Source organism: Lepidothrix coronata, unplaced genomic scaffold (assembly GCF_001604755.1).
Source record: "Lepidothrix coronata isolate B3197 unplaced genomic scaffold, Lepidothrix_coronata-1.0 Scaffold48, whole genome shotgun sequence".
NCBI lineage: Eukaryota > Metazoa > Chordata > Aves > Passeriformes > Pipridae > Lepidothrix > Lepidothrix coronata.
In genome coordinates, this window is record NW_016690228.1 from 5520693 (window position 1) to 5548096 (window position 27404).

Genomic DNA, 27404 nt, shown 5'->3' on the forward strand with positions numbered 1-27404 from the left:
AATCAGAATCTCTGCAGTTACACATAATTCTTGACTTTTTTAATAGATATTTAATAGTTTTCTCTGTATTGATTCATTTTACTGAGGAGTAATGAATCACAGTAAGAGCTTCTGCTTGTGTTGATGTGGCAAATGAGAAATTTAAAATATTAAAACCTGCAATGTCATTGTTTGTATAATAATGTTAATTAATCCTTTTAACATTCAGTCTTCACTTTTATGTTTTCCTTTTGTTTCCTTCCTCCTCATATTTGAACTTAAACAATAGAATAGTTATAATAAGATCCCCAAACATTGTATTCTATTCTTGGTAAGAGGAATGTAAACTCTGGATTTTATGATGAAAGCATCTGTGCTGTGAATTTGTTTTGCTATGGAGACCTGATCTGACGCAGGTTGCCCTGATGATATACAACCTGGTGTGCTCTGGTGCTCTGATCCCAAGTGTCCTGTTTTCATCTGAGATAAAGTTCTTCTTAGTAGCTGGTACAGTGCTGTGTTTTGGATTTAGTATGAGAATAATGTTGATAACACAGTGATGTTTTGGTTGTTGCTAAGTAGTGCTTATCCTAAGTCAAGAACTTTTCAGTGTCTCATGGTGTGCCAGTGAGCAGGTGCACAAGAGGCTGGGAGGGAATATGGCCAGGACAGCTGCCCCCAGCTATGCCCAGTATATAAACTGGGGGAAGCTGGCTGGGAGGGCCCAATCACTGCTTGGGGATTGGATGAGCATTGGTGAGTAGGGGGTGAGCAACTGTATTGTGCATCACTTGTTTCGCTTGGGTTTTATTCCTCTCTTTCTTTTTCTTTATTATTATTATTGTTGTTGTTATATTTTCCTTTAGTTCAGTTATTAAACTGTTCTTATTTCAAGCCATGTTTTTTACCTTTTTCTAATTCTCTTCCCCATCCCACTGCGAGGGATGGGTTGGTGAGCGAGCAGCTGCCTGGTACTTGTTTGCCAGGTGGGGCTAAACCATGACACCGAGCTCATTAGTTCCTGTAATGGCACAACTGCAGATAGAACTGAGAAGAAGCTGACCAGTGGTTTGTGTACAGTAAGAATCATGTTTATAATGATGGTCTGCTCCAGTTGGCACAAGGTTTAGATGGGATGGACATGAGAGGATTCATAGTAATTGGCACAGGAATCAGGGCTTCTGGCCTGAGGCGGAAAACAGACAGTATAACTATACCCAAAGGAGTCCAGAACACAGTCACTAGCTTTTAGAAAGCAAAATGTGCTGATCCAGTCGGTAATGTTAAAGCATTTAAATTGCAATTCAGTGTTATTTGTCTTAATGAAGTGGTCCTCACAGAGTAAGTGCTGAAATCCACAAATACAGCCTTTGGGGGAAGATACAGAAAAGAACATGCAGTGGTGTCTCTAGAGGGAGAAGCAATCTAACAAATTTAGGAATCTACTTAATGAGACCAGGACTTGAATCTGTCTTTAGTGCCAAGCAAATATACTTTTCACGACCAAGAGAATTTTGAAATGTAAATTTGAAGTTAAACTAAATAGAAGAGCTTGGGTTTCTATTAAATGTCTGTGAAAATATGTAAAATATGAAAAGTAAAATGTTGCAGAGAAAGAAAAAGCAACTGAGCTTAATTTTTGTCGAACTGGAACAGAATCATTGGGAACTGTGTGTGATAAAGCAGCAGACCTCAGAGCTAACCTTTCCTACCAGTGTGACTGTAATGGGAGTACAGCAAAGAATCTGGCCATGACTTTAAAGAAGTATTAATAAGAAACTTTATAATAAACATTTTCACCTGGCTCCTCCCCCCAAAAAGATCTTTAACATTTCTGTTAGAGAATGCTATCAGGAATAGATAGTTCTTTGTGCTTCAGCATAGCTCACTTGAACTTAAATCAGAAAGGAAATAACTTTTCCAGCTTTCATTTCTAGATGACAAATGGCATCCCTTTTTATGTAATATATACTAAACCACCTATTGATGTCAGAATGAGAATTTAATTTAGACCTCAGATTTTGTTAGACTGCTTTGTAAGTGTATAAATGAGTACCCTATTATAAGTGGACATTTTTTATATCTTTGCATATTTCCTAATACAATGAAAAAAAAAACTGAAATTTTGGTACAGTAAAGAACTGACTTGACTTCTTCTGATGGTATATGGAAGTATTATTTCTCTAAAGACCATATACAATAAATAGTATTACTTGTGTCATTTCTTCATCATTTCCACTGAGAGATATGTATTATAGCAAAACTAAATATCAGATTTAATCAGCAGTAAAAGTGAAATTCTGCTTTATATATATGTTTGAATATCACTATAATCAGGCTCTGCTATTATTTATACCAGATTATTTTTGCTGGCACTGTGAATAATTTCTGTTTTTCACCAGTCTCAGGGAAGAGCCAATTCCCAGCATGACAACTAAGAGAATGAATACCAAAACATTTTCAGATGGGCAGACTCTATGAAGAAGCTAAAGATGTGAAACCAGGAATAATCATTATAGCAAAATCCCTTGCATAATTACAAACTGGTGGAAGCTACTGGAAACCATTGTAATGTGAAAATATAAACTTGCTGATTGCTAATTATATGGAGACATTGTCAAAGTTAAACAACATAATACTGACAGTACAAAAGATACTCAAGAATAGTGAGGGAATACTTCAGAATGTTATATCTCCAATTAAGGAAGAAAAATTATACTACCATGAAAATATTTTTGCATAGCAATGCAGGACTGGCAAAAAATGTCACAGAGTATTTCTATTTCTGCTAGTCACAAAATATTTGTGTAAAATATTTAAAAAAAAAAATTTTTAGCTCCTAGTTCAGCAGAGGACTTATATGTCCACTTAGCTTTAATATGTGATCGTCTTAGATGTGATGTCATCCATTTATACAGGAATTGTCTTATGCTTGGAACTATATTTTTTCCACCCAGTTCTACTGTTTCTTTTTAATAGAAAGGTTTATAGTAGTTATAGTAGAAATGTCAGTTGACCAAAAAATTTTGCCATGAAGACATTTTTTCTTTTTTCTTTTTTTTCTGTAGAGAAGGGCTTTTCAGTGGATAAATCAAAAGTTCAAGTGTAATAAGAATTCAGGATCAGTAATAAAATACAATAATCACCAATAAACTTACTTGATCTGTAGAACTGGTTTTTACCTGTGTGTAATGTTTCTGAGACAGCCTGTACAGCCAGCATTTACACTGTGAGTCCCAGGAAGGCTTCCCTGCTGCCAGTTCCTGTATGCACTCAAATACTAACTTATTACACATGAAGATAAACAGTAGGTTCACAACATATTCCCCTCATTTTCTCTGAAGGAAATAGGTCCACAAGGACAAAAGGGAGATGCAGTGTGCAGTGACCGGCTCCCCTTCTCTGTGTGGCTGAAGAACAAGGCTGTAGGGTTCACCATTGAGTACACTTTTCTTCAAGGTGCATCAGTTGTTCCCCATTCAAAAACTTCTTTCATTATTTAGCTAATGTAGTAAACGTTGATATCACTACTGAACATATTTCACAGCATATGATGACAATCTCTTGACCACAAAAATGAAGGAAGTAGTCAAATTTGTGAAAATTAATTTGGACATTTTTAATAGCATCATACAATTCCTTGATAAATGAAACAGAAAAGCATAATTTAAAGGAAGTGTCAGCAAGAGATTTAAAGTAGTTTTCCAGTTGTCCAGAGAATACTTTGTAGTGTGTCATAGCATATCTTATATGGCCAATGAAACTCAGAACCAGAAAGAAAAGTGAAGAGCCAGATATTTTTGTTGCTTCATGACATTGTTAACTAACCTTGCCAGTATGTTGTTACATAAAAACTAACAGCATGAAACTGGATATTTGGACCTCTCAGAAATGCATTATATCATCTGTAGGCACCATGTTTTGTTTTCTGTTATAGACCTTTTCCTGCGGTACTAGAACTGCTTCCCTATGCATGCAGCTCCTAAAATGCTGACATAGTATTTTATATGTTTGCTCCATACCATTAATTGCTTCTTATATATTTTATGTCAAGTAAGTAATTTAAAGTACATTACCAGTGGTGCTCCCCCTGACTCTAGGCATACTGAATGTATACTCTATATAAATGTTCTCCTATAGTCAGAGGATCCAACCAGTGCTAGAACTGTCTTGTCACAGTCATATTTAATTTCTTTTAAAATTATGATTTAAAAAATTGACTCTTTGATGTCTGGGATTTGAAAGTTTTCTGCATTAACTGAAAAACTTCCTATATCTCAGAACACAATCATAGTCTTAACACATTGTACCTTAGCAACCCAGTCCCAACACTGGTATTAGGAGACAAGGAACATTTTTTTAAACCTGCACAAAAGTACTTTCTCTATTAACACTGGCAGTTTTGCATATTAATCTGTTTAAAGATTAGAACTAAGCAACCCAGTACCCACCCCTCTGTAGAGGACTCTCCAGATGGTTCAGTCAGCAAGCATCTCCTCATGGCATGAGGTACCTCTGCATCATTTCTTGTCTGCCCAGATCCAGGACAGCCCAGTACTTGGTGGACATTGGAAAAAACCCTCCTTTCACTTAGTTTTCTTGACATTACAGCGTGAGAAATTAGTTCTCTTTTAGCTGTGCTTGGTAAGGAGTAGGTTACCTATATCTATCACCAGTCTTTGCTAGCCACTGAAAGCTGTTCCTTCACTTGGGTCCCAAATACTGTGAGGGTGGCCCAAAGGTGTTGAGAAAGGGGGTACAGGCGAGACTTAAGAACTGGTTACTTTTAGGTGAGAGGATACATATTAGGAAGATATTATGAAGAAGAGGAAACAAACATGGACCTGGCACACTCTGGGGCAAAAAGAGGGAAATATTTTACTGAGGAATTAGTCCACAAGTCTCACTTATTCACTAGGCAAGCAACGCACTAATCTGTATGTACTCAAGCAAATTGAGTAGAAAAATTTTGTAGGGACACCTCCGTTAAAAAATAACTTTGAAACCATCTGCTCTGACTGCATGTAGTGTTATTCCAGACATTTTTACCTAGAAACCAACACCCTGAAACCTTGAGAATGCATTTTTCCTAATGGAATAGTACACTCCGTTACTCTTCTGTAAGGCTATTTTTAAGATTCTTATGAGTAAATTTTCTTGTCTTTCACAACAGTCAGCGACAGCTGGGCAAATATGTCCCTGCTGAAGACACTAGCATGACACAGGTTTGAATTTGGCTCAGGTTATCAATTCTGACAAGTTCCAGACATATATAGAAAGATGGATGCTGGTTCTCATTTCATTCCAAACTAAATAGAATTTTCTAACAGTGGTAATCCCAGTGATTTTAGAAACTGTTTGAGAAGTTACCTATTATTCATCCCCAAAGGAACTTGGTTCCTGTGGTTATAAGTATTATCAAAATAATATAAAATCTCAAACTTGGTGCATTTGATTAGAGTTCAAATCTGAAATTATTTGGTGTAAATAAACAATTTTGTTATAAGAGAGAAAAAGTTTCTGCATAGCTTTACTAAGTCTTCAGCTAATGATATAATTAATCCAATGTATATATGTAATACACATATTTGTGTAAGTGTATTGCATTTGCGTGGCAGGATTTTGTTAGTGAGGGTAGCTACGGGGGTGGCTTCTGTAAGAAGCTCCCTTCCCTCATGTTTGATGCCAGCTGGCTCCAAGACCTGACGCTGGCCAAGGCCAAGCCCATCAGTGGTGGTGGTAGCACCTTGAGATAGCAGATTTAAGAAGGGGAAAGTTACTGCACAGGCACAACTTCAGACAGGGAACAGAGGAGTGAGAATATGCGAGCAAAACAACTCTGCACCAAGGTCAGTGGAGAAAGAGGGGAAGGAGGTGCTCTGAGCACCAGAGCAGAGATTCCCCTGCAGGTGGTGAAGAAGACCATCTTGTGGCAGACTGTCCCCATGCAGCCCATGGAGGTCCATGGTGGAGCAAATACTCACCTGCAGTCCCTAAGGGACTCCACACTGGAGCAGGTGGATGACCAAAGGAGGCTGTGACCCCATGGGAAGTCTGCATTGCTGCAGGCTCCTGGCAGGACCTGTGAAGAGAGGAGCCCACACTGGAGAAATTTTTCTAGTAGAATGTGTGACCCCATGGGGGATCCATGCTGAAGCAGTCTGTTTCTGAAGGGCTGCACCCTGTGGAAAGGGACCCACACAGGAGCAGCTCATGAAGAACTGGAGCCGGAGGGAAGGACTCATGTCGTAGTCATTCATGGGGTACTGTTTGCCATGGAAGGGACCCCACGAAGGAGCAGAGGAAGAGTGTGAGGATTCCTTCCCTTGAGGAGGAAGGAGCAGAAGGGACAATGTGTGATGAACTGACCTCAGCCCCCATTCCCCATCCCTCTGCACCAGTGTAGAGGTGGAGATAAAGAATTCTGGAGTGAAGTTAAGCCTGGGAAGAAGGGAGGGGTAGGAGGAAGCTATTTTTAAGATTTGCTTTTATTTCTGTTTATCCTACTCTGCTTTGATGAGTAATAAACTAATTTCCCAAAGTTGAGTCTGTTTTGTCTGTGACGGTAACTGGTGAGTGATCTCTCTCTGTCCTTATCTCGACCCACTAGCCTTTCCTTATATCTTTTCTCCTTCCCCTACCCAGGTGAGGAGTGGAGTAATAGTGCAGTGTTGGTGGGCACCTGGCATCCAGCAGGGTCAACTCACCACAGTAACAGAAGAAAAATGCTTATTTTCTTTCTTTTCTCTTTTTGTGTTGTTGTTTTTTGTTTTTTTTTTCCCACTTATTTGTTTGTTTTATGCGATTAGTTTGTTTTTTTTGTTGTTTTATTGTTTGTTGTGGAGGCTTGTGTTTGTTTGTTTCTATTTTATTTGTTTTGTGTCAACTCTAGGATAGGGTTACTCTGTGTCCCCTTTATAAAAGAAAACATTAGGGAAACAGGAACTAGTGATCAGTGAAAGGTATGACATAAAACCTTGAATATACTTAAAGCTCCTGTAAAAAGCTATCTGAAAAATATTAAATATGAGTTTGAGGTTTTTTGATGAAATTAAATTTTAAGGATCAGACAGAGCATAAAATATTGCACAGGACAGGTTTATATCCTGGCAAGGGTTAGTGAAACAGTGGGGAATGCTAGTGCTTAGTTCCTATCGTGAAAGACTTTTGTCATGTATTTTTAAGAGTTTTGTCAGTATTAAAGCATGTAAGCCTGATTTTTAGAGAGTTAGCAAGGAACATATTGAGAAGAGTTTGTTCATGGCTGTGGAATTCAGTTTCACTGCTTACAGATTTCAGTTGTGCTGTTCGTTTCATATTGACTTCCACCTCATGTTCTGTGAATTCTCCAGAAATGTTGCTGGTTAAATAATAGAAATACTTGTGTTGCAGTCTTTTGGCTCCTTGTATGGGGAAGTCAAGCTTTACTGTGAAAAGTAAATGCTGATAGCTTTGTACTATACTTTTTGCATTGAAGGAAAGGCAGGCTGACCTGGCCCTGTCTTACTGGTATTGTCAGTATGGGTGAGCTTGCATAGGCTATGGATTTTTTTTCTTTTTAAATCTCTATCTAAAAATTACTTAACTGACATAGCATGCAAAGAACTTTACAGAGGTAACAAAAAACTAATTGTCTTCCTTTCTTCTCTCTGTAGTTCGTTGCACAGCCCAACTGCCAGCAGCTGCTCGCATCCCGCTGGTACGACGAGTTCCCCGGATGGCGGAGGCGACACTGGGCTGTGAAGATGTTGACATGTGTTGTGATAGGACTCCTTTTTCCAATCTTCTCTGTGTGCTACCTGATAGCTCCTAAAAGCCCATTAGGGCTGTTCATCAGAAAGCCATTTATCAAATTTATCTGCCATACTGCATCCTACTTGACTTTTCTGTTCCTGCTGTTGCTTGCCTCTCAGCACATCGACAGGTCAGACCTGAGCATGCAGGGACCGCCACCAACCATCGTCGAGTGGATGATATTACCGTGGGTCCTGGGTAAATGTATTACTAAAGAAAATACAGTGAAAAGTGTTTTGACCCCTGCAGTTTTGCCATGCATTCCTGAGGCAGAATACAGTACAGTTCTGTCATGAATTATTGACCTACCAAAGCAGGAAAATGGTCCGTCTCCTCCAATACCTAGCAAGAGTAGTTGACAACATAGACAAACAGCAGAGTTTAAAAATTCAAAGTTTCACCATCTGATATATTACAGTGAGGGGGAAAAAAGTATATCAGGGGTTCCTTCCTGTGATTAAGCAGAGCCTGAAACATACATATTGTTATTCTATTTTCTTCAAGCCAGAAATTGTTCTGATTCTTGTAAGTGTCCATTTTTTTAATTTGTTAATCTACTTTAAAAAAAGGATCCCTTTGCCACAATAATTATTTTTCATGTATTGGAATGAGGCATAATGTAATTTCTGAAGTGTTATTATTAACCTTAGTTACCTACAGTATGCTTCCTTCTAATATGACAGACACGTGTATTGAAAATATGATGACCAGCATTTTCAAGTGAGTATTTTCATTAAAATATGCATGCAGAGTAATTTTTCTGTGCAAGAACAGTGATGAGAACTTGTCATGCAACTTAAAAGCAAATGTTCTACATCAGAAGGAATAAGAAAATTCCCTAGCACTTTTAAAATGGAAGAAAATATTACCACTCTATCCTGATAGTTTAAAATAAAAATTTCAGTCTAGGATTATTGGAAGCCTACTTTGTGTGGGCCATGTCATCCTTAAATGTCTTCCTGTGTGATTCTTCCTTCCTGTCTTCCTGTGATCTCAGAAGTATCCTAGGTCCTCCCTACCTTTGCCTGTCTACCTCTCAGTGTGCAGTGGTCTCTTCCCTGTTTCTTATTTTAGGAATCAACATAACTTGGACCAGCTGAGGCCAAATACACTTGTCTTGTCTGAAATTAATTTATAGAAGGAGGGATTTAGTAGTCTTAACTGCAAAAATTTAAGTTTCATATATTCATTAAAATCATCATCACATAGACAGGTTCATGCACAAACTTTTCTGAAATTTTGGAGGGATTTTGATACTGTTACCTCTCCCAGAGCTTCCCATTAAGATAGTGTCTCTTCTCTTTTTCCCAAACACCTGGGTTCCTTTAGAATAATGAAACTAACAAGGCTTTTGGTATCATTGATCCTATATAATTTACAATGCAGTGTTGAATTCATAATACACTGATTGGCAGTGCCTGATGTTCCAGACAGCAATAATTTAGTGGCTTTTCCTCTACCTTGGTAGAGCACTGTGGGAAGCAAGAGGTCTACATCTCTCTTTCACATAGGAGAACAAGTATGCATGACTGAAAACCCTGTGTACACTTACTTGTAGGGACCCTGTCAGAAGGACCTGCCTTCCACACGTGAACTGCTTTCTGAGATTTCCCCCATGGTAGCACAGCTGTTCTCACCACCAGCCCTCACTGTAAAACTGTGTTGTCCTTTGCTGGGTAAATATTTCTAGTACATTAAAAAAACCCAATATCTAGCATTATTGCAAAAGAATTATTCAATCCAGCAGGCTGTCTGGACTGACACTTCCTACAGATAAGTCAGACTAACTTCAGTAGGTGAGTTTCACATTTAAATACTTTAAAAAAATTTCCACCAATTAATTTCCTCGGTTTTGTACTATCAAGAAATGAGAAACCAATATAAAAATCATTAACTTGATACACTGCTTCCTTAGAAATAAATGCTGCACTGATGAGGAGGAGCCAGGGGCTCTTCTGTGCTGTGCCATGCCTAGAGGAGATATTAGTAGCTTTTCTGTCTGGTCTTCCAAAGTAGCAGGTGGTCAGTATCTGCTTTTACAGCATCCCAAGGCTAAAGGATAATAAGAACCAATGCATGGCTGACATATAGACCTTGACATGCCAAAGTGAATGGTTTCATTAATCTGTCTTTTAACAGAGACCAGAGAAAAAGGCACAATTTGAGAAGGGCAAGAGCTAGCTTCTGGTAAAGGCAATTCTAAAATTTTGGCAATTAGCTCGTCTCCAGAAAACATGCGGTGGGAAAAGGAAGAATCTCCATCGCCCTCAACCTCTAACAGCATTGTTTACTTAGGAAGAGGTTTGAGTAACCCACATCCCAAAGCACTTGGTTGAAGAAGCCATTAACCCTGAGAATTACGACTGTCAAGATGCATATCATTTCTAAAAGGAGCTTTAATATTTGCAGTATAGACACATATGGCCAGATTACACTAGTACTGCCTGTTTTGAACAAACCCGTCATCTGCAAGCAGTACAGGTCAAGTCACGGGAAACTCTTGCATAAACAAAACCTCACGAACATGGGTAAAGATCAGTAGTCAGATACCATGTGGTTAAATAGTTTGTGGTTAATCTGGACTGTGGTGTTCAGAGAAACTGCCCCTTCCAAAATCTCTTGCATCTAAACTGATGTGTTTTATACACTGATCTCTAGTGTTTCCTAACTAGTGGTTTCCTGTTGTTCCAGTTTCACATTTTCTATGTTCAGCTGTCAGAATTTGTTTGCTGTAGTGCCTTAGCCCACCTAAATAATAAGGCCTCAGATTCACCCATTGTAATCTCAGGCAATTCATTAGGCACCTAAATTCCCCCTGTTGTTGAAGGAGACAGACACACATCTCCACAGGACGTTTCAGTTTACAGCATGTGGTGAATGTGTCTATTTTAGCTTTTTTTGTTTGTATGGGTCTTTTTCTTTGTTTTGGTTGTTGGGGATTTTATTTCAGTTGGTTGGTTTTGGGGGTTGTTGTTGTTTTTAAAAGTGTGATTCTCAGCCAAAACCTGCTCTTTTCCTGTTCACATAACATAGACTGTAATCTAATCCTCTTTTAATAAGCTTAATACTTTCCTTAAGTCCTTATCAATAAGCTAAGGTTAGTTTACAGGCTATTTTCAAACCATACAGTTAAGCAGTATCCTTAAAAAGAGTCTCCCAGTTACACAAGGGAGACTAAATATGATATACATAGAGATATTTTGCCATTTTCTGGATGTAGACAAAAAATTTTGTCATTTGAGTCAAAACTTATGTGGCTCTAGGGTGATAGTTTTTGAAACTGGAAACATGACCAAGTAAATACTTTCCACAAAGCAAAGATTATCCTGGAGCAGCAACTGCATGTCAAAACTATTAACATTTTGAACAATAGAATTCTTTGCTTTTCTCTGAATTCAAATAGCTCTGCATGTAGTTTGCATTTTAATAGTTATCTCTCTTAAAATGAAGAGAAGAAGAGGAGCTCTATGTTTCAGCCTTCTTGTCAACATGAATTTCAGCATACAAATATTTCATAGAATTTAAGAAGTTTCAACGCTGTCCATAACAATCTGAGCTCTCCAGAGATCAAATAGTATTACTATGTAATAGAAGGCTGACTGTGCATAATTAGCACATGTTAAAAGTATCGCTAAAGTAGTAGGCTCACAAGAAATGTCTGTATTTGTTGCATTTCCATGGAGACTATTGACTTTTTAAAAAGTCTCTTAAGGAAACTTCTGCATTAATTTTGTCTTTTACATGATTAGATGATTACGCAAGTGGTGCTCCAGTGTGTGGTGATTACCCATGCAACAATAAGTCAGTATAACAAGACTGTTAAAACTTTAAGAAGTAGTTGAGGTAAAATCTCTCAGTAAGAAGAGTCAGAATCTCCCATCCTTGCATCTAAACAAAGCCTTGGCTCATAAGGAAAATTAATTCTGTTCTTCTTATTAGCTGTTGGTTGAGATCTCCCAAGCATGAAAGATGCTTCACACTACAGAAACATAGGCCTATGTGCTATACTTGAGAATCCACCACCACTGGAAAAAAAGGACAGGAAAATCAAGAATACCATCTTGGGAGAAAGCAAGGAAGAACAATATTTCCCATCACCAAATTCCCCATCCAATTGCTGAGTAGCCTCTGACCATGATAGCAGTGATGCAGAGGGGAAATGAAATAAGACCCAGCTTCACCCTCTGTATGCCTTAACTGCAGCTCACACAAGGATCATATTGATTCCTGTAGACTTTTCATACCTTGTTCTTCTGCCCTAAACCATGGCCTCAAACCTAGCAGTACTAAACGTCCTTGCAGAGAGCATTTGGTTCACCAGAGAATGATACAAAATTCAGAGAAGAAAGCCATCAACCTGACAAACTTAGTGTTCTGAAGTTGTGTTTAAAAAGTTCCCTTCCAGTTGATCAGGGTGGCTGCAGCAAAGAGAACATTTTCTAGGCAAATTTGTTTGGTGAGTTTTTTGCTCTTTTATGGGCATACTTAAATGTTCATTGTATTTACACTGTTCAGAAGTCTGCTTGGAGCAGGAATGCAGCCTTATTGGGTCTCTTGAACAATGCATTCCCCATCCTTTCTGTCAGAATGGTTTATGCTATTGGAGTATGTGAATCTATAGAGAATGTGGATGTTTGGGAAATGTGCAAACTGCAGACATTTGTGGTTAGCAAACTGCTGGTGGGATATATGAGTGTACATTCTTGTTAGTACTTAGCACAATGTACATGCAGACCTATGGCACAGCAAGACACTTCAGAATAATTGATCATAAGGGTGCCAAGTACCTTCTGCATCATGTTCTAAATTTGGTCAAGAAAGTGTTGTGTAAAAAATTAAATAGTTAGTATTAATTGACACGTGCCAGGGAACAGATGTAGAGGATAATATGTATAGATTTATTTTATTCTTTGGCTGTTGGTGATGTTGGCTGATATGTGGCTTTTTGTACTTTATGATTTGATCTAGAATGGTCTTACCATTTCCAAAATGGAGGGAAAAGGAAAAATTATTTGTTTTGATGATGAAAAAAAAGCCAGAACACTTTTTCTTTGGGAAGCACTTTCAGTGGTGCCATGATCTCCAGTTAAATATGGGTAGCCATGTGCATTTTTTGGTATTCTAGTGAAAATCAGTCCTAAATTTAAAAAATATTTATAAATATATGAGTATAACTTTCCTGGAAAGAGAGATCGGACATAAATGGTGCCTCTGGCCTCTTTGATGCCTCTTTGCCTGTCCGGATGCAGGACCCAGACACTGTGCATGGTTATTCCCCTCACAAACTGCCATTTCTGCAGGGAAAAGCAGAAGGCTTGTGTTTGATTTTGTGTATGTTCTCTTGAAATAGCTGTACTCTGTAAACAAAATATCCCACAGAGATTGGGAGCCCCTGAATTATGCCAGGATGCCTCTCCACTCCTCTGTTACATTCATATACCTTCAGCAGAGATCAGTTCATCAGTCCAGGTGTAAAGCAGAAGAGCTATTTCAAGCCTCATCAATTCTCACTGAATTCCCTGGAATGACTTTCTTTGTCTTCAGAGAGCTTTAGATCATTAGCAGCTTGTCTTGCTCCTTGTAACTGTGAAAAACTCAATACCACATAGTAGGGCAAAGTTAATTCTGTCAGTTAAATGATTTCACAGCCCAGTAAAAATATGTTCTCCAAGAAACATACTGAAAGATTGTTGTTGATCTTGGCATGTAGAGACTGACCTTGAGGAACCCCTTGCTTCCCATCACTTAATGGTAAAGAACAAAAATAGCACAGAGCAACCAACCTTCTGTGGGAAAGGTAAGGCCAAAATTAGCTAGGGATCCACAAATCTTTTGGAAAGCAAAAATAGTTCAGGATACTGGATTTCATATCTTTCTCTGGCAAATTTTGATGTTATTATTCACAGACTTTAACCATAATTATAATTATAAACAACAAAAGGTAGTGTTGCGGAGATGGCATAAATTTTTGTGAAATGCCACAGTTGCTGGAAAATTGTTTTTTTCATTTGCTCAGGTTTCAGTACAAGATAGGAATTTAGACAGGGTGTATCTAAATATTTTTGTCTTAGAACTTAAACCACCTTTAAATGGATTTCATTGGGAAATTGTCATTTGTATCTTTTCCCTGAAACTGAAATGTGTTCCTTAAGAGTAAAATTACAGGTCTGGGTAGCTATAATGCTATAATGGATCAAACAGGATAGATCCAAAATATTTTCCATCTGAAAGTTATCTACCAGCAGAAAAAAAAATATTGTGTCTAACCCAAGGCTTTATTCAAAGAGACAGAGAACTTTTGTGAAAGTTCTGTCCATGCTTTGTGAAAGCTGCTGTCCATGCTCAAAGTTGCAAGGTTTGCCAACGGATCCTTAATTTATGAGAAGAAAAGCAGGTCCATGTTTTTGAAAAGACATTTCAGTGTCTGTTATCCAAACATTTCAAGACTGGAAATACAGCTTCAAACCCAAAATCTCTAGATAAATATCTGAAATAAAAGCTAGTCTTATCAGTGTATATGTATTGACGTATCTACGCATTAATCATATGTAGTATGTGATACCTACTACTCAATTCCTAAGAATTTTTTTAAAGTGTTATAACTGAAGATGTTATTTTTCTAAGAGCATTCTTATTTAAGTGCCCTTTGTTCTTCAGTAAGAAGGATTTTAATTTCTATACATTTCGTTACTTTGAATAAAATTTAATTTTACAATATGTAGGTTTTTTTTAGAAGAAAGAACTTTTTTCATTAATGTTTACTGCAAAAAAAAATACTTAGCAAATACTTAGCACACAGATTTCGTTTTTTTCTGATATATTTTATTTCCTTTCTTTAGGCAAACTGAACTTCAGTCAAATGGTTGCATTGATCAGTTTGCATGTATCACAGTGCTTTACAAAACCTCTCCATGGTGTCTGTCATTCCCAAGGCCTCATGTGGTCTATGGGATTCCTGCCCTGAATTTATGTCTATTTCATCCCATTAAAACCATGGGGCATTTAATGAAATTTGTTTCTGTCATCTCAGTCTGTTTCAAAATATTCATGCTGTTATTTCTCTTTTACTGCTACAATATCTAGTTATAAACAATGCAGCAAGTGTTTGAAAGTCTCACCCTCAACTTTTCAATTTAGGTCCTTGATTAATGAGGTGGAAGAGCTGCATAATGTCGATAATTTCCTCGCAAGTGGCAGTAAATGATAACAGCATGGAATGGATAGGCGAGGGTCTAAGAGGCAGGTGTGACATCTAGCTGCTGTGCTGAGATAGGAAAGACACAGTTGGAGCAAAGAGACAGATTATATCAAAAAGTATCCAGCTAACATAGTGAAATCTACTCTGAGTGGGATTATTTCAGCTAAATAGAGGCACCTGGAAGTTAGACATCTCTTTTAATTCAGCCTGATCCTCATAGCTCCCTTTTCAGTCAGTGGGAAGATTGACCCACCTGCAGATGACAGGATTCTTGCCTTGGAGATGCTTGTTTCCTCCCAGAGAGGTAAAGGGGGCTTTGGGCAATGAATTGCCCCAACCTGACTGTCTAAAAGACTATTACTTTTAGATCTATCCCTTGTATTTGGCTGGTTCCTCCTTCTTTTACCCCAGTACCTGTGTGCAAGCTGGTTATGTCCCCTCTGTTTTGTTGAGACATCACCTTTCTTGTTGCTGTATACATAGCTCTGACATGAGCTCTAACAGCATGTGATAACATTGCTGCTTTGACACATTAATAAGCAGGCAGTGCCTGGACTCTAGATGCCTTTCCTACCTGTAACAGTGCCTCTATTAGACAGTCTTGCCACTGCATGTGTTCTCTTATGTCAGGTCATGTTTTGGAATTGCCCTAAAGTCTCCTGACAGAATAAAGTCAGGTACGATCCACCTATCCGTAAATCTTCTAAATAGAAAATGGAAGTGTGCAAGGTCAGAGATAATGCTGCTCTGATCTCTGGATTTATTTTTCTTTTTTTAAAAAATACATAGATTTTCCTAGTTTTTTCCTGTTTCTCCCAATTAATATAACAGAACAAAACTGGCGTATTGTGTCACTGGGTGAAGATAAGAGTTGACTGACTTCTTCCCCCCAGATCCTTCTCTCTTGCAAAAAGATACAGTTATGATCTATGAGATTTCAAGACCTCTGGCTATGTGACCATAAATCAAACCTAAACAGCACAACTGGAAATCCCTGAGGTTTGTTGCTCAGAATAACTTCATCATGTAAGCTCACCGGGCCTTAGGGAAGTCATCAGCTTTGCATAAAGGCGCTGAGATTTCAGAGTACACTTTTCTAGGATAGCCCTTCAGGTACACTTGGGAGGCTTTACAGAACTCCAGAGATCCCAGTTCTCCCAGCATTCAGTTCTCCAATTAAGCACCCCTAAGAATACCAAACCATAGAGACCTGGTAGCTGCAAAGGCTGATCACAGCTTTCATGGTGAGATTGCCCTGGAGCTGTGAATTTGGGCAGTCAATCTTAGGACTTTGTACCAAGATTTTCATTCAAGAATTCATGTCTAGGAAGCTCTGCTGTGCATACATGGACTGTGTGTCTGTCACAAATATAGCATCCATCCATCAACCTAGCTTCAAATTTTCTGGAGTCACATAAGATCTCAGTAAGTGCATTTATATATGGAGTGTGCACTTAGATGCTTTGGCTGACAAGCAGATTAAGCTATCACATCTTCATTACAGCCAAAAATGTGGGATTTTTGGTTTTCCATTGATGTTTGTTTGGAAAGAACAAGCCCTGCATCAGGATGAACATAAAAGTTGTCTTGAACTAAGAAAAAATTAGAACCACCACCTTTATGATGTCAAGTATACTCAGAACTTTCAGCTGACAAATGACTTCAAAATTGCTGATAGCTTGGATTAGTTGTGTTTCTAATTCAAAATGATCAAATTTACAACAGCCATGTACTCTCTTCCACTATTCTATAATAGGTCTGTATTTCTCTGTTAATGTCGGCTTTACAATTACATTTCATTTTCTGAGGCCCAGGAAGTGCTTGGGAAAACAGTTTTCACTCACAAAACAGATCAAATGCAGCAGTGTTAGTCAGCATTTCTTTTTCAATCTCTACATAATCCTATTATATTTTAGGCAGTGCTGTCAAAGCATATGATGCTGAGCAACAATCTTACACAGAACAGCCCTGTTGCGGTCTGTGTAAGTTCATGTCTTCGGTTGTGAACCATGGAATATCTTGGCAAAAGACTTTAATGAACCTAGAGCCTCTTGTTTAAGCATTCATCCTATTATTCATCCCAATCTATTTATGCTCTGTGTTTAAAGAGTATTTTAAAGAGAATTCTTAACTCTATTGAGTTACGAAAAAAACATTTAATTCTATGTGTATATTGATTTCTACAAAGCCTTTTTATTTGGGGATCTTCTATCAATCCAACTGTCTGCTTTCTATGCCATAGCAGACTTCCCAGTGTAAAGATCCTGCAATTACATCTGTATTTATTAAATGAAAAAGAGCAAGGCACTGTTGTCTAACACTGAGACTTAGAGGCTGTATCTGTATTAGACAGCCTTCAGCTCCAGATCTCCTCTGAGCCTTGAGCCAGGTCTCCTCCTGAGCAGAGCAGTGATTTGTGTGTGCTATTCTGCAGGTGAGGCAGGGGTGATTTAGAGCAGTGTCTGAAATCTGAAGGATATATTGCAGCCCACAAAACAGCTGCTTTTACAACCTAACAATGCTTAACATGTTATACCTGAAAGGTAGTAGAAGCGCAAGCAGGGACATTTGTAAGTTCATGGCCTGCATGGTGAAGGTTGGAGGGGACTGTGGAGAGAAGGAGGAGCTAGAGCTGCTGTCACCATGTTCATACTTACATACATGGGTCATGAGTGACCAGGTCTTTGAAGAGTAAGTGGTTAAGTCATTTCACAGGTTGAAATGGGCAGGCATATAGGAGCCTGCCTAGTAGCCCTGTGAAGGTGTGTTTCCTTCGTGATGGCACTTGGGCAGTTAACAACAGCAATGTAGCATTATACAGTGGATATTGGCTCCTGCCATGCAGTCATATTCATCTGTTTTCTCACTGTGACACATCATGATTGCAGCTTCAAAATAAGTGTTAGCTTCATAACAGTGCTATATTTTGTGTATTATCTGCTAAACTATAGCTAGAGTTGCAATCAACCCGTCTAGGCTGTTGTAGACAGTAAAATTAGTATATCCCATATTTCGGTCCACATGTTCCCAGCATGGTCCTTTTGCAGAATGTGTTGCCCCAGATCTGCAGAATGCTGAAATGTTAAGTTCCAAGGACAATTAAGCTCAGGAGATATAGAACTCTATAGACTCCTGCACAAAATCTGCTCAAAATTTTCTAAAAGAACATATGATAAGCAAGTGTAGAAAAGCCATGTTGAATTAACTGTATCTCAACATCAATGTGAGAGACTGGCCTTACTTGTCCCTCTAATAAGCAGGAAAGTAAGAAATTCCTATAAGAAAATAATTAACTGTGAAAAATTAAAAGCTGTAATGGTATTGTTCTTAAAAAAATCTCTATAGATAATAATATGAAAAATGCATCTAAATGTTCCATGTTGTTTTATTACCATATGTACTGATTTCAGCCCGGGTAGAGGTAATTTCCTTCACAGTGGCTAGTATGGGTCTGTGTTTTGGATTTGTATTGAGTGCAGGGTTGATAATGTGGAGATGCTTTTGTTACTGCTGAGCAGTGCTTACACAGAGCCAAGGCCTTTTCTGCTTTTCATACTGCCACGCTGACAAGGAGACTGGGGATGCATGGGAGGTTGGGAGGAGACACAGCCAGGACAGGTTACCCAAACTAACCAATGGACATATGACAGTATGATGAGCTGGGGGGAAGAGAAAGGAACGGAAGGTTTGGAGTCGTGGTGTTTGTCTTCCAAAGTAACTGTTATGTGTGATGGGTCCCTGCTTTCCTGGTAATGGCTGAACACCTGCCTGACAATGGAAAGCAATGAATTAATCCCCTGTTTTGCTTTTCTTGTGTGTGTGGCTTTTGCTTTCCCTATTAAACTGTCTTTCTCTCAACCCATGAGTTATCTAGCTTTTACCCTCCTGTTTCTCTCCCTGATCTGACTGGTGGGGACTGAGCGAGCAGCTGCATGGGCCTTGGTTGCTGGCTGGGCTTAAACCACAGCACCATATTATACAATAATGTGGAGTATCTTCTTCAGAGAGGTTTTAATGTTTATAGCATTAAAGAGTCTGCACACAGTTGTCTCTGAAGCTGTTAAAACAAGTTCATGTCAAACAACTTGCAAGATTTCCCATTGGGATTAAATATTTCTGTTTCACTGTGTCTAGCACAATGTGTGCTCTGCTCACCTGGAAAGCAGTTTCCATTCCTTCATGTCCCAAAGGAAGGTATCAATAAAAAACATCCTGCTGAAGACACTACTCTTTCATATGGAAAAGCAAGACTTTAGTTCAGGATTAAGAATAACAATAGAAATTCTCTTCCTTATTGTGTGGGTTTCAATCAAAATAAATTAGCGTGTTGGATTGACTCCTGCAGTCATAAATTTTCTAATTTGAATTATTTTACATTGGTTGCCAAGAACTGAGTTGGCACTGGGACAGGTTTTAAGACCCTTGTTATACTTTCTAAGATACTGTGATAAAAGAGAGTGAAGAAAGCCAAAGAAATTGCCCTTGTACAAGCAGAAGTTTTTGGTTTTGTTTGGTTTTGGGGGTTTTTTTTGGTTGGTTGGTTGGTTAGAGTTTTTTGGTGTGTTGTTTATTTTTGGGGTTTTTTTGGGGGGAGGGTTATTTGTTTGGTTTTTAGAGCACTTATCTATCTACCCTTTATACTTGATGTAAGGAGAATCAATCTGTAGTGTCTAGATCTATAAATAAGTGTCTAGAATAGTCACAGCCTTTTTATTTAATATTCATGCTTAATGAATTGTGTTCTATTTACAGGTTTTATCTGGGGTGAAATTAAACAGATGTGGGATGGTGGACTACAGGACTACATTCATGATTGGTGGAACCTCATGGATTTTGTAATGAACTCCTTGTACTTAGCAACAATCTCTTTGAAAATTGTTGCATTTTCAAAGGTAAACTTTTTTTTTTTAAATCAGCAAAATTTTTAAAATAAATGAAATGAGGCTTCTTCAGTCTTTTCTCTGTATTTGGAGTTGCCCAGGTTTAGCAATGCAAGAGATATATGATGTGCTCATTGAATCCTCTGCAGCAATGACAAGAACCTAAAAGAGTATAAAAACAAAGAAAACGTTGGGTTTTATGCTTTTTTCTTCTTGGCTCATGCAATCTTTTGTTATTTTGTCATGAACTGTCATACTGTTATTTTCTTGTAAAAGGAAAATTACTAAAAATGTTTTATAATGTTTGCATACAATTATTTTTTGTGTTAATATTTCATTATTTTTCAGTAAGAAATGATTGCCCCTAAGACACATTTACACACCATGCAAAACTTTCAGACAGGACTAGTAGCAATATATTTACTCAAAACTGGGGGGGGAACTAAAGTGTAAGACTTTAATTTGTTTTGAAAATTTATCATAAATGCAACATGAAAAAGTAAAACTGAAATAGATACAATGGTCACTTGAGGCTGGGTATGTTCATTTTTTTCACCCTTTTCTTGGACTTGTTGTGAATAGTTTTATATTTCACTGTTTGAAGTATCTTCCAGCAGAACAGCCATTCTTTCCAAAGCCATAGAACATGCTGTATGAACATTTTGTATTGCATTCAACATGAATCCATAATATGATAGAAATTCCTCCTAAAATGAACTGTTTTAATCAAAAAATGGTCTTGAACACAAGGAAACCACATCTGAAAGGAAATTAAAGCATTTCTTAGCATCTGTCACAGGGTTTTTATCACATCCAAGTAAAGATAAGCCCATTTTTGCTGGCCACTGTATCAGCATTATATTGGTGATATATAAAGTTGGTGGCTTTTTCAAGAACTCTGCCACCAACTACCTTGTATGCATGGAAGGAGAGTCCCTCTGCCAAGACACTTTTGATTGGGTCAAGGAGAGAGCTATCAAGTAGCTAGTTACAGCTTCCTCTCCTCAAGCAGCAACTGTTCTTGCTGCAGCCCTGCCATAAGTGTAGAGGAACTTAGGAGCCTCTAATTTCTATCCTCTTGTGTCTGTTCACAAAGGTCCATATGTCAGCCAGTCAGGAGCAAGGATGAGCAAATACCTGGGATATGTTGACACATCAGACTTCTCCTTTGGCAAAAGGTTTCTGGCATGCTGGGTCTCTGACTGCAAACCTTTGGAAGTCTCACTCAAAGAAATTTGGAATTGTTGCCTGAAAGAGGAAGGTGTTCCAAAATGTGGAAAGCTGTCATTTAAAGCTAATGAAATGCCTTTTTATACACAGGGATGCCTTATAAAGTGACTGGAAGTAAATAGTCATTTCACTTTCCCATGTAACAAAGTGAACAGTTCATTGAAAACAGATGTTTCCAAAGTATTGGAGTTGACCAGTTATTCACTTTAGAATAATATTAATTAGAAGACATTATAATCCTTTCATCTCCTAGACAGCTTCTGCTTATGGTAATCACATTCCAAGGTGACAGTATCTATGCATCCATTACTCTCCAAATTGGTGCTTATATGTCGATGATAATCAACACAGTGCATAAAGCACTCTTTGGTGCTGCAGCTATTATTTTTTTACTGCATGTTCAGTGTTGTATCTAAAAACGTTTTTGTTCCTTTAAAAAGCTTCAGTTTTGGTAGTCAACTGAAACATATGATGATATAATGAACGGAGTAATACAAGTGTGATTTAATACCCAGCCACATTTCCCTCACATACCTCCAACAGAATTCATTACCGCTATGCTAGATGAGATTGAGAGGATGCCAAATGTAACCAGTACGTTTTGATGTAAAGCTTTAATTTTCTTTTCTTAAGCCTTGCAAGATAGATTTTCCCAAGTTACAGTTTTTCTGTATTTATTGATTCAAATATATAAGCTCAGATGAATCAGCTCAAGCCACCTAAGAAAACATTTTGACTAGCTCCCTTGAATAAAATTATGAGTGGCCTCATGCTACTCTCCTCTGTGATAAGTATTCCCAGAGTAAAACATAGTGTTTATTGCCTATTTAAGTCTCTCTGACTGATGCTGTAGTTGAGTAGATGGATATTTACAGCAGCTGATGGGATAGTGTAAAATACACCAAAGCATTTAATTTCAGGATGAGAGGACTGCTAAGATAAAGTTATCAGTTTCATTGCCACTATTCAAATAAAATGAGTACATCACATAATTTTTAAAGGGCTATGCTTTTTGTCTCTGTGTATCAACATGTGAGGTCTTACTAAATTATCCAGTATGCCCACTGAAAATGCTTTATTCTCCATAAAAACGTCATAATAAATAATGCATTGTCCGACAGTTTTTGAAAGTACAAGATGACAAATTTTAAGAAACACATTTGTTTTGATGGAGGGTTATGGATAGAAATCATGGTGCTTTAGGAAAAAATGGTCCTTTTTATGGTTTTGGAAGATAATTTATTATGTACCGATGTGTAAAGTTAGGTGCAGTGCCAACTTCTATGCAGAACCTGCTTGCTTTATCTTAAATATTTGTTAAACCTGAGCATTGGACCTAGTGCTGTTTCTTTCCAATTCTGCTAGAAATTACATGCAAGTTCATATTACTGATAATGTGTCTCAGCTTTGACATGAAGAACTAGTAGAGAAACATGTTGCTATTTAGGGAAAGAAGTCTGAAAAATAACTAAAGGTACATTATTTGTCTCAATATTTACTGGTGTAACGATCACTGTGTCAGGTCTACTTTGTTCAGTAGTAAATAAGATTATATATCTCCTCTGCCTCCAGTTCTGCAAAAGCTAACATCTTCTTACATATTTGCATTATAAAATGGTTTTGATTGATATTTTACCAGATTCATAGACCAAATGTCCATTTATATAGGAGGATTAATACCCCTCTGTCCCTGAGAAATGGACTCAATTCTTCACTGCAGTTACCATTTTAAATCTCTCTGCAAGGCCTCCTACCCCCTTCCTACTGCTGCTCTGAAATTCAGCATAATGACTGCAAAGATTGGGTCATACATTTTAAAATAGGAAGAGTTCACATTTACATATGACCTTTCAGGGAAGGATTTAAAATACTTTTCCTGAAATGAATATTATGTAACTTTTCTTTTTGTGATCAGAAACAAGGCGTTCACCTTTGACCAAGGTCCAACAGCCCATTAAACATTCAAGTAGCCTGATCTACATGTCTTTTTGATCTCTCTTGGTGCTTTTGTAAGATCTACAGATCATGTTTTTTGTTTTAATGTGAAAACAGTGATCACTCAGCTTTTTTCTCACAAGTGGTTGTGATATTAGATTTGCATTAGAATTCCTTTGAGTAAGGATCAATTGTTATCTTGTATGCCCTGGGTGACATCGCAAAAGCATCATATATTTGTCTTCAAACTCTACTGTTTGTATGCTGCTCCATTTGTTTTTTGCTCTTCTTAATTTTCCACTGATGTGCCATGTAAATTTCCTTCCACCAATGAGCCAGTAATAGGCATTATTTAATCACATTAAGTGATGGTTGGCTTTGTTACATGTCGAAAGGTCATGTTTGCATTTCAACTGGGGACAGAAATTCATCAGGGTCACAAAGTAATAGAGGACTGCAGAGTATCAACATCATGATTTAAAGCAAGCTCAGTGTTGCTATATTTACTCTTACCATTTTCCATTCCTTAGAACAATAACCATTTATTTATTCTACATAGAACAGAAGACCATCAACAAACAGGAGTGAGAGAACAAATACTTCAATTTTGCATGTTTTGGCTTGTTTGACCCTAAGATAAAGTTTTTCTTCTTCTTTTTCCTTTTTTTTTCCATATTATCACTGTTCCTGGTTTTAGTATACCTTGTCTTTTTGCTTATCTTTTTTATCTTCCTTTTCACATGGAAGTTTCTTTGCTCTCTAGATTTTTTCTTAATATTTCTAGATTTCTTTTCAGCATCCTCTACTATAGTTAGTGAAATCGGTAGGTTTTTGTTGCTAGAGCCCTCTTATCCTCATTATTTTCTTCCTGGCTTCTTACAGTTAATATATTTCACGGATAATTTCCAAACTTATTTCTCAGGCCTTCATCTTTCTCGCTTTTTTTCCGCCAAGTATTTCCAGTCTTTTACATAATGTTTCTTCAAAACTAAAATAACAGCCATCACTCTCTGCTTACAACCATGACACCTTTTGAATTGTATCCACACATGCAGGAAGCAGTTGGGCCCAAAAAAGGCAGAGTCAGTTAAACTGAAATAACATAGTTGTGCCTTTGATTTCCATTTTTACAAATAGGAGGTTATTTGATCTTTTTTGAATGTTTTAACAAACAAGTTTTGTTTCTTTATCCAGGACATCACAGACAAAGTCCTTTATTCTCTCCTTTCTCCTCAGCATAATTTCTTTTAGAAAATGTGACATTAGATACATCTAGCCAGACTACAGCTGTAAGACAGCCTCTCCTCTTCCCCAACCATCAATGAGGAGAAAATGAGAAACTTAAAAGAGCAGCTCATCTGACCTGTTTGGGATATCTGCTTTCCTACTACTCTAGAAATTCTCATTTTTCTTTGCTGACTGTAAAACTAGGTGACAGAGAGCACAGATATGGCTATCCACATCTGATTTGTTAAACTTCATCCTTGCTCTCTTGCTATGTCTTATGCTATACTTATTCAGTTTCCCGTACTTCCATGTTTTTCTCAGTAGGGTTCCTTAGTTTTCTCTTATCTCCCCCTCTTCTGTAACTTCTCGGAATCTGCCACTACTTGCTCTCACCTAAAATATGTCTGCAATTTGATGCTTTTGATTGTCTACCAAAACCCCCATTTCTTCTGAGTTCCAAATATGTTCTTTATTTTACTTTATTCCCCCAGCACACCTAGTGTTCTTCTCTCTAATCTGAGCATCTACTCAGGTGCTCAGGTTTAGGTTCAGCACCTAATCTTTGTTTGTACCAACAGTTGTTCCTAGTTATTTAATAGGTGCAAGTTTGCAGCTATGAGGGTTATAAAGTGCCATGAGAATCTGCGGTACTGTGCTGCATAATATTATTCAAAGAAAAACATTATGGGAATCATGCTGAGAAATTTTCAGCTCTCTCTTCTCAATAAACATGGAAAAAATTTTCTTCTGCTTTTTCTTTGTGTTTTATCTCTTAGCTGTTGTCTCTGTTAACTAAATTCTGTTTTCTTCTGCCTGTTTTTCATCACTGATCTTGAATCAATCAGAACTGAACTGAAGGGCAATAGTGGATGAGGCAAAAGTGCATGTCTCTTGAAGCTCTAATTCCAAATGCAGTAAGACTTGATTTTACAGCATGATCATTAGGGAGAGGATAGTCTAATGAAGAGAGTACCAGTCTATGACTCCAGCAGGTCTAGATTTAACTCTCTGCTCTGTAGAGAACAAATATTACTGGTAATGAAATGTGAGGCTGAATAATTCTTAACTCTTTAATCGACTATTCTCCTATTTTGCAGTTCCTATCTACAAATCCACAGACTTGTCAGCTGCTATGGCAGCTTGTATATGAGTAAATGAAATTATGCCAAGGATTGCTGTCGGGCACGGGGACAGTTGCACATGCACTACCAGTCACTTAGAGAAACCCTGGTGTGCTGGAGTACTGTGCAAACTATCAGTGTCCACAACAATGTCCAGTTCCCATTACAGTTTGAATCCTAGAATCACAGATGCATAGAATAGGATGGGTTGGAAGGGACCTTTAAAGGTTATGTGGTCCAGTGCCTCTGTAATAAGCAGGGACATCTTCAATGAGATCAGTCTGCTCAGAGCCCCATCCAGCCTGACCTTGAATGTATCCAGGGATGGGGCATCTATCACCTTGCTGGGAAACCTGTGTGTTTCATCACCCTTATCATAAAAAATTTCTTCCTTACATCTGGTCTGAATCTACCCTTTTTCAGTATAAAACCATAAGCCCATGTCCTATTGCTACAGGCCCAATTAAAAACTCTGTCTCCATCTTTCCTATAAGCTCCCTTGAAGCAGGCTTCAAGGGAAGCGAAGGGAAGGCTGCAATAAGGTCTCCCCAAAGACGCCTTTTCTCAGGCTGAACAACCCCAGCTCTCTCAGCATTTCCTCAGAAGAGAGGTGCTCCAACTTTCTGATCATTTTCATCTGGACCTGCTCCAACAGGCCTGTCTTTCCTTTACTGAGGATGCCAAAGCTGGATGCAGGTGTGCAGTAGAGGATGTCCCTCACTGGGTGTTCTCACCAGAGTGGAGTAGAGGGACAGAACCACCTCCCTGGACCTGCTGACAGCACTTCTTGTAGCCCAGAACACAGTTGGCTTTCTGAGCTGTGAGCACATGATGCTGGTTCATGTCCAGCTTTTCATCCACCAGTACTTCAACTCCATCTCCTCACAGTCCTCCTCCTTCATTCCCCAACCTGTATTGGTACTGGAGGCTGCCCCAACCCTGGTACAGGACTTTGCACTTAGTCTTGTTAAACCTCATGTGATTTCCTTGGCCCACTTCTTGAGCTTGTTCACGTCCCTTTGAATGGCATGCTGTCTCCTTTTGGCACGTCAACTGCACCACTCAGCTTAGTGTCATCTGCAGATTTGCTGAGGGTGCCCTCAATCCCTCTGCCTATGTCATTTACAAAGATATTAAACAGTACTGGCCCCAACACAAATCCCCGAGGGACGCTACTTATCACTGATCTCCATTTGGACATGGAGCTGCTGTCCAGTTCTCTGCGGATGCAACCGTTCAGCCAATTCTTTATCCACCAAAAAGTTCACACACCAAATCCATCTCTCTCCAATTTAGAAAGAAGGATGTTGCAGGGGACAGTGTCAAAGGACAAAAGATAGATGACATCTGTAGCCCTTCCTTTGTCCACTGATCTAGGCACTCCATTGTAGAAGGCCACTAGATTAGTTAAGCAGGACTTGCCCTTGGTGAAACTGTGATGGTTGTCTTGAATCACCTTCCTGTCCTCCGGTACCTTAGCAGAGCTTCTGGGAGGATCTGTTCCATGACCTTCCTTGGCACAGAGATGAGGCTGACAGGTTTGTTGTTCCCAGGGTCTTCCTTTCTCCCCTTTTTAAAAATGGGTGCAATATTTCCCTCTTTCCAGTCACCAGGGACTTCACCTGACTGCCATGACTTTTAAAATATCATGGAGAGTGACTTGGAAACTACATCAGCCAGTTTCTTTAGGATTCTGGGATGCATCTCATCAGTCCCATAGACTTATGTATGTTCAAGTTCCTCAGGTGGTCTTGAACCACTCTGACAGTGGTCACCTTCTTTGGAGGATGAGTATGGTGTTGAAATACTGTGGTGCCTCTTTTGTCTCATCTTGCCCCAGTGACACAAAGAGTCCCTTTCCTTACTGCTGCGAGCATGCACAGCAGCTTTGAAGGATGTATCTGTGTGGCCTAGAGTAGGTAAATACAGGCTACACCATAGTCCCTCTTTGAAAGGGGCTTTATATTATATTATCTCTTCTTTTTAGAGTGCTTCATAGCATAAATTCTGTCCTCTGATATGTTCCATAAAACAGAGTAT

The 27404-nt window shown here is 38.4% G+C and overlaps 1 protein-coding gene across 3 annotated transcripts in view; it reads left to right on the plus strand.

The window, feature by feature from the left end:
* TRPC4 (transient receptor potential cation channel subfamily C member 4) overlaps positions 1-27404 on the plus strand; it is a 132622-nt gene that overhangs the window by 87342 nt on the left and 17876 nt on the right. For all 3 annotated transcript variants that reach the window (XM_017815161.1, XM_017815160.1, XM_017815162.1), the window contains 2 exons: positions 7635-7971; positions 19724-19863. In XM_017815161.1, coding sequence (XP_017670650.1) covers positions 7635-7971; positions 19724-19863 — 477 coding nt within the window. The remainder of the gene's footprint in view (positions 1-7634; positions 7972-19723; positions 19864-27404) is intronic.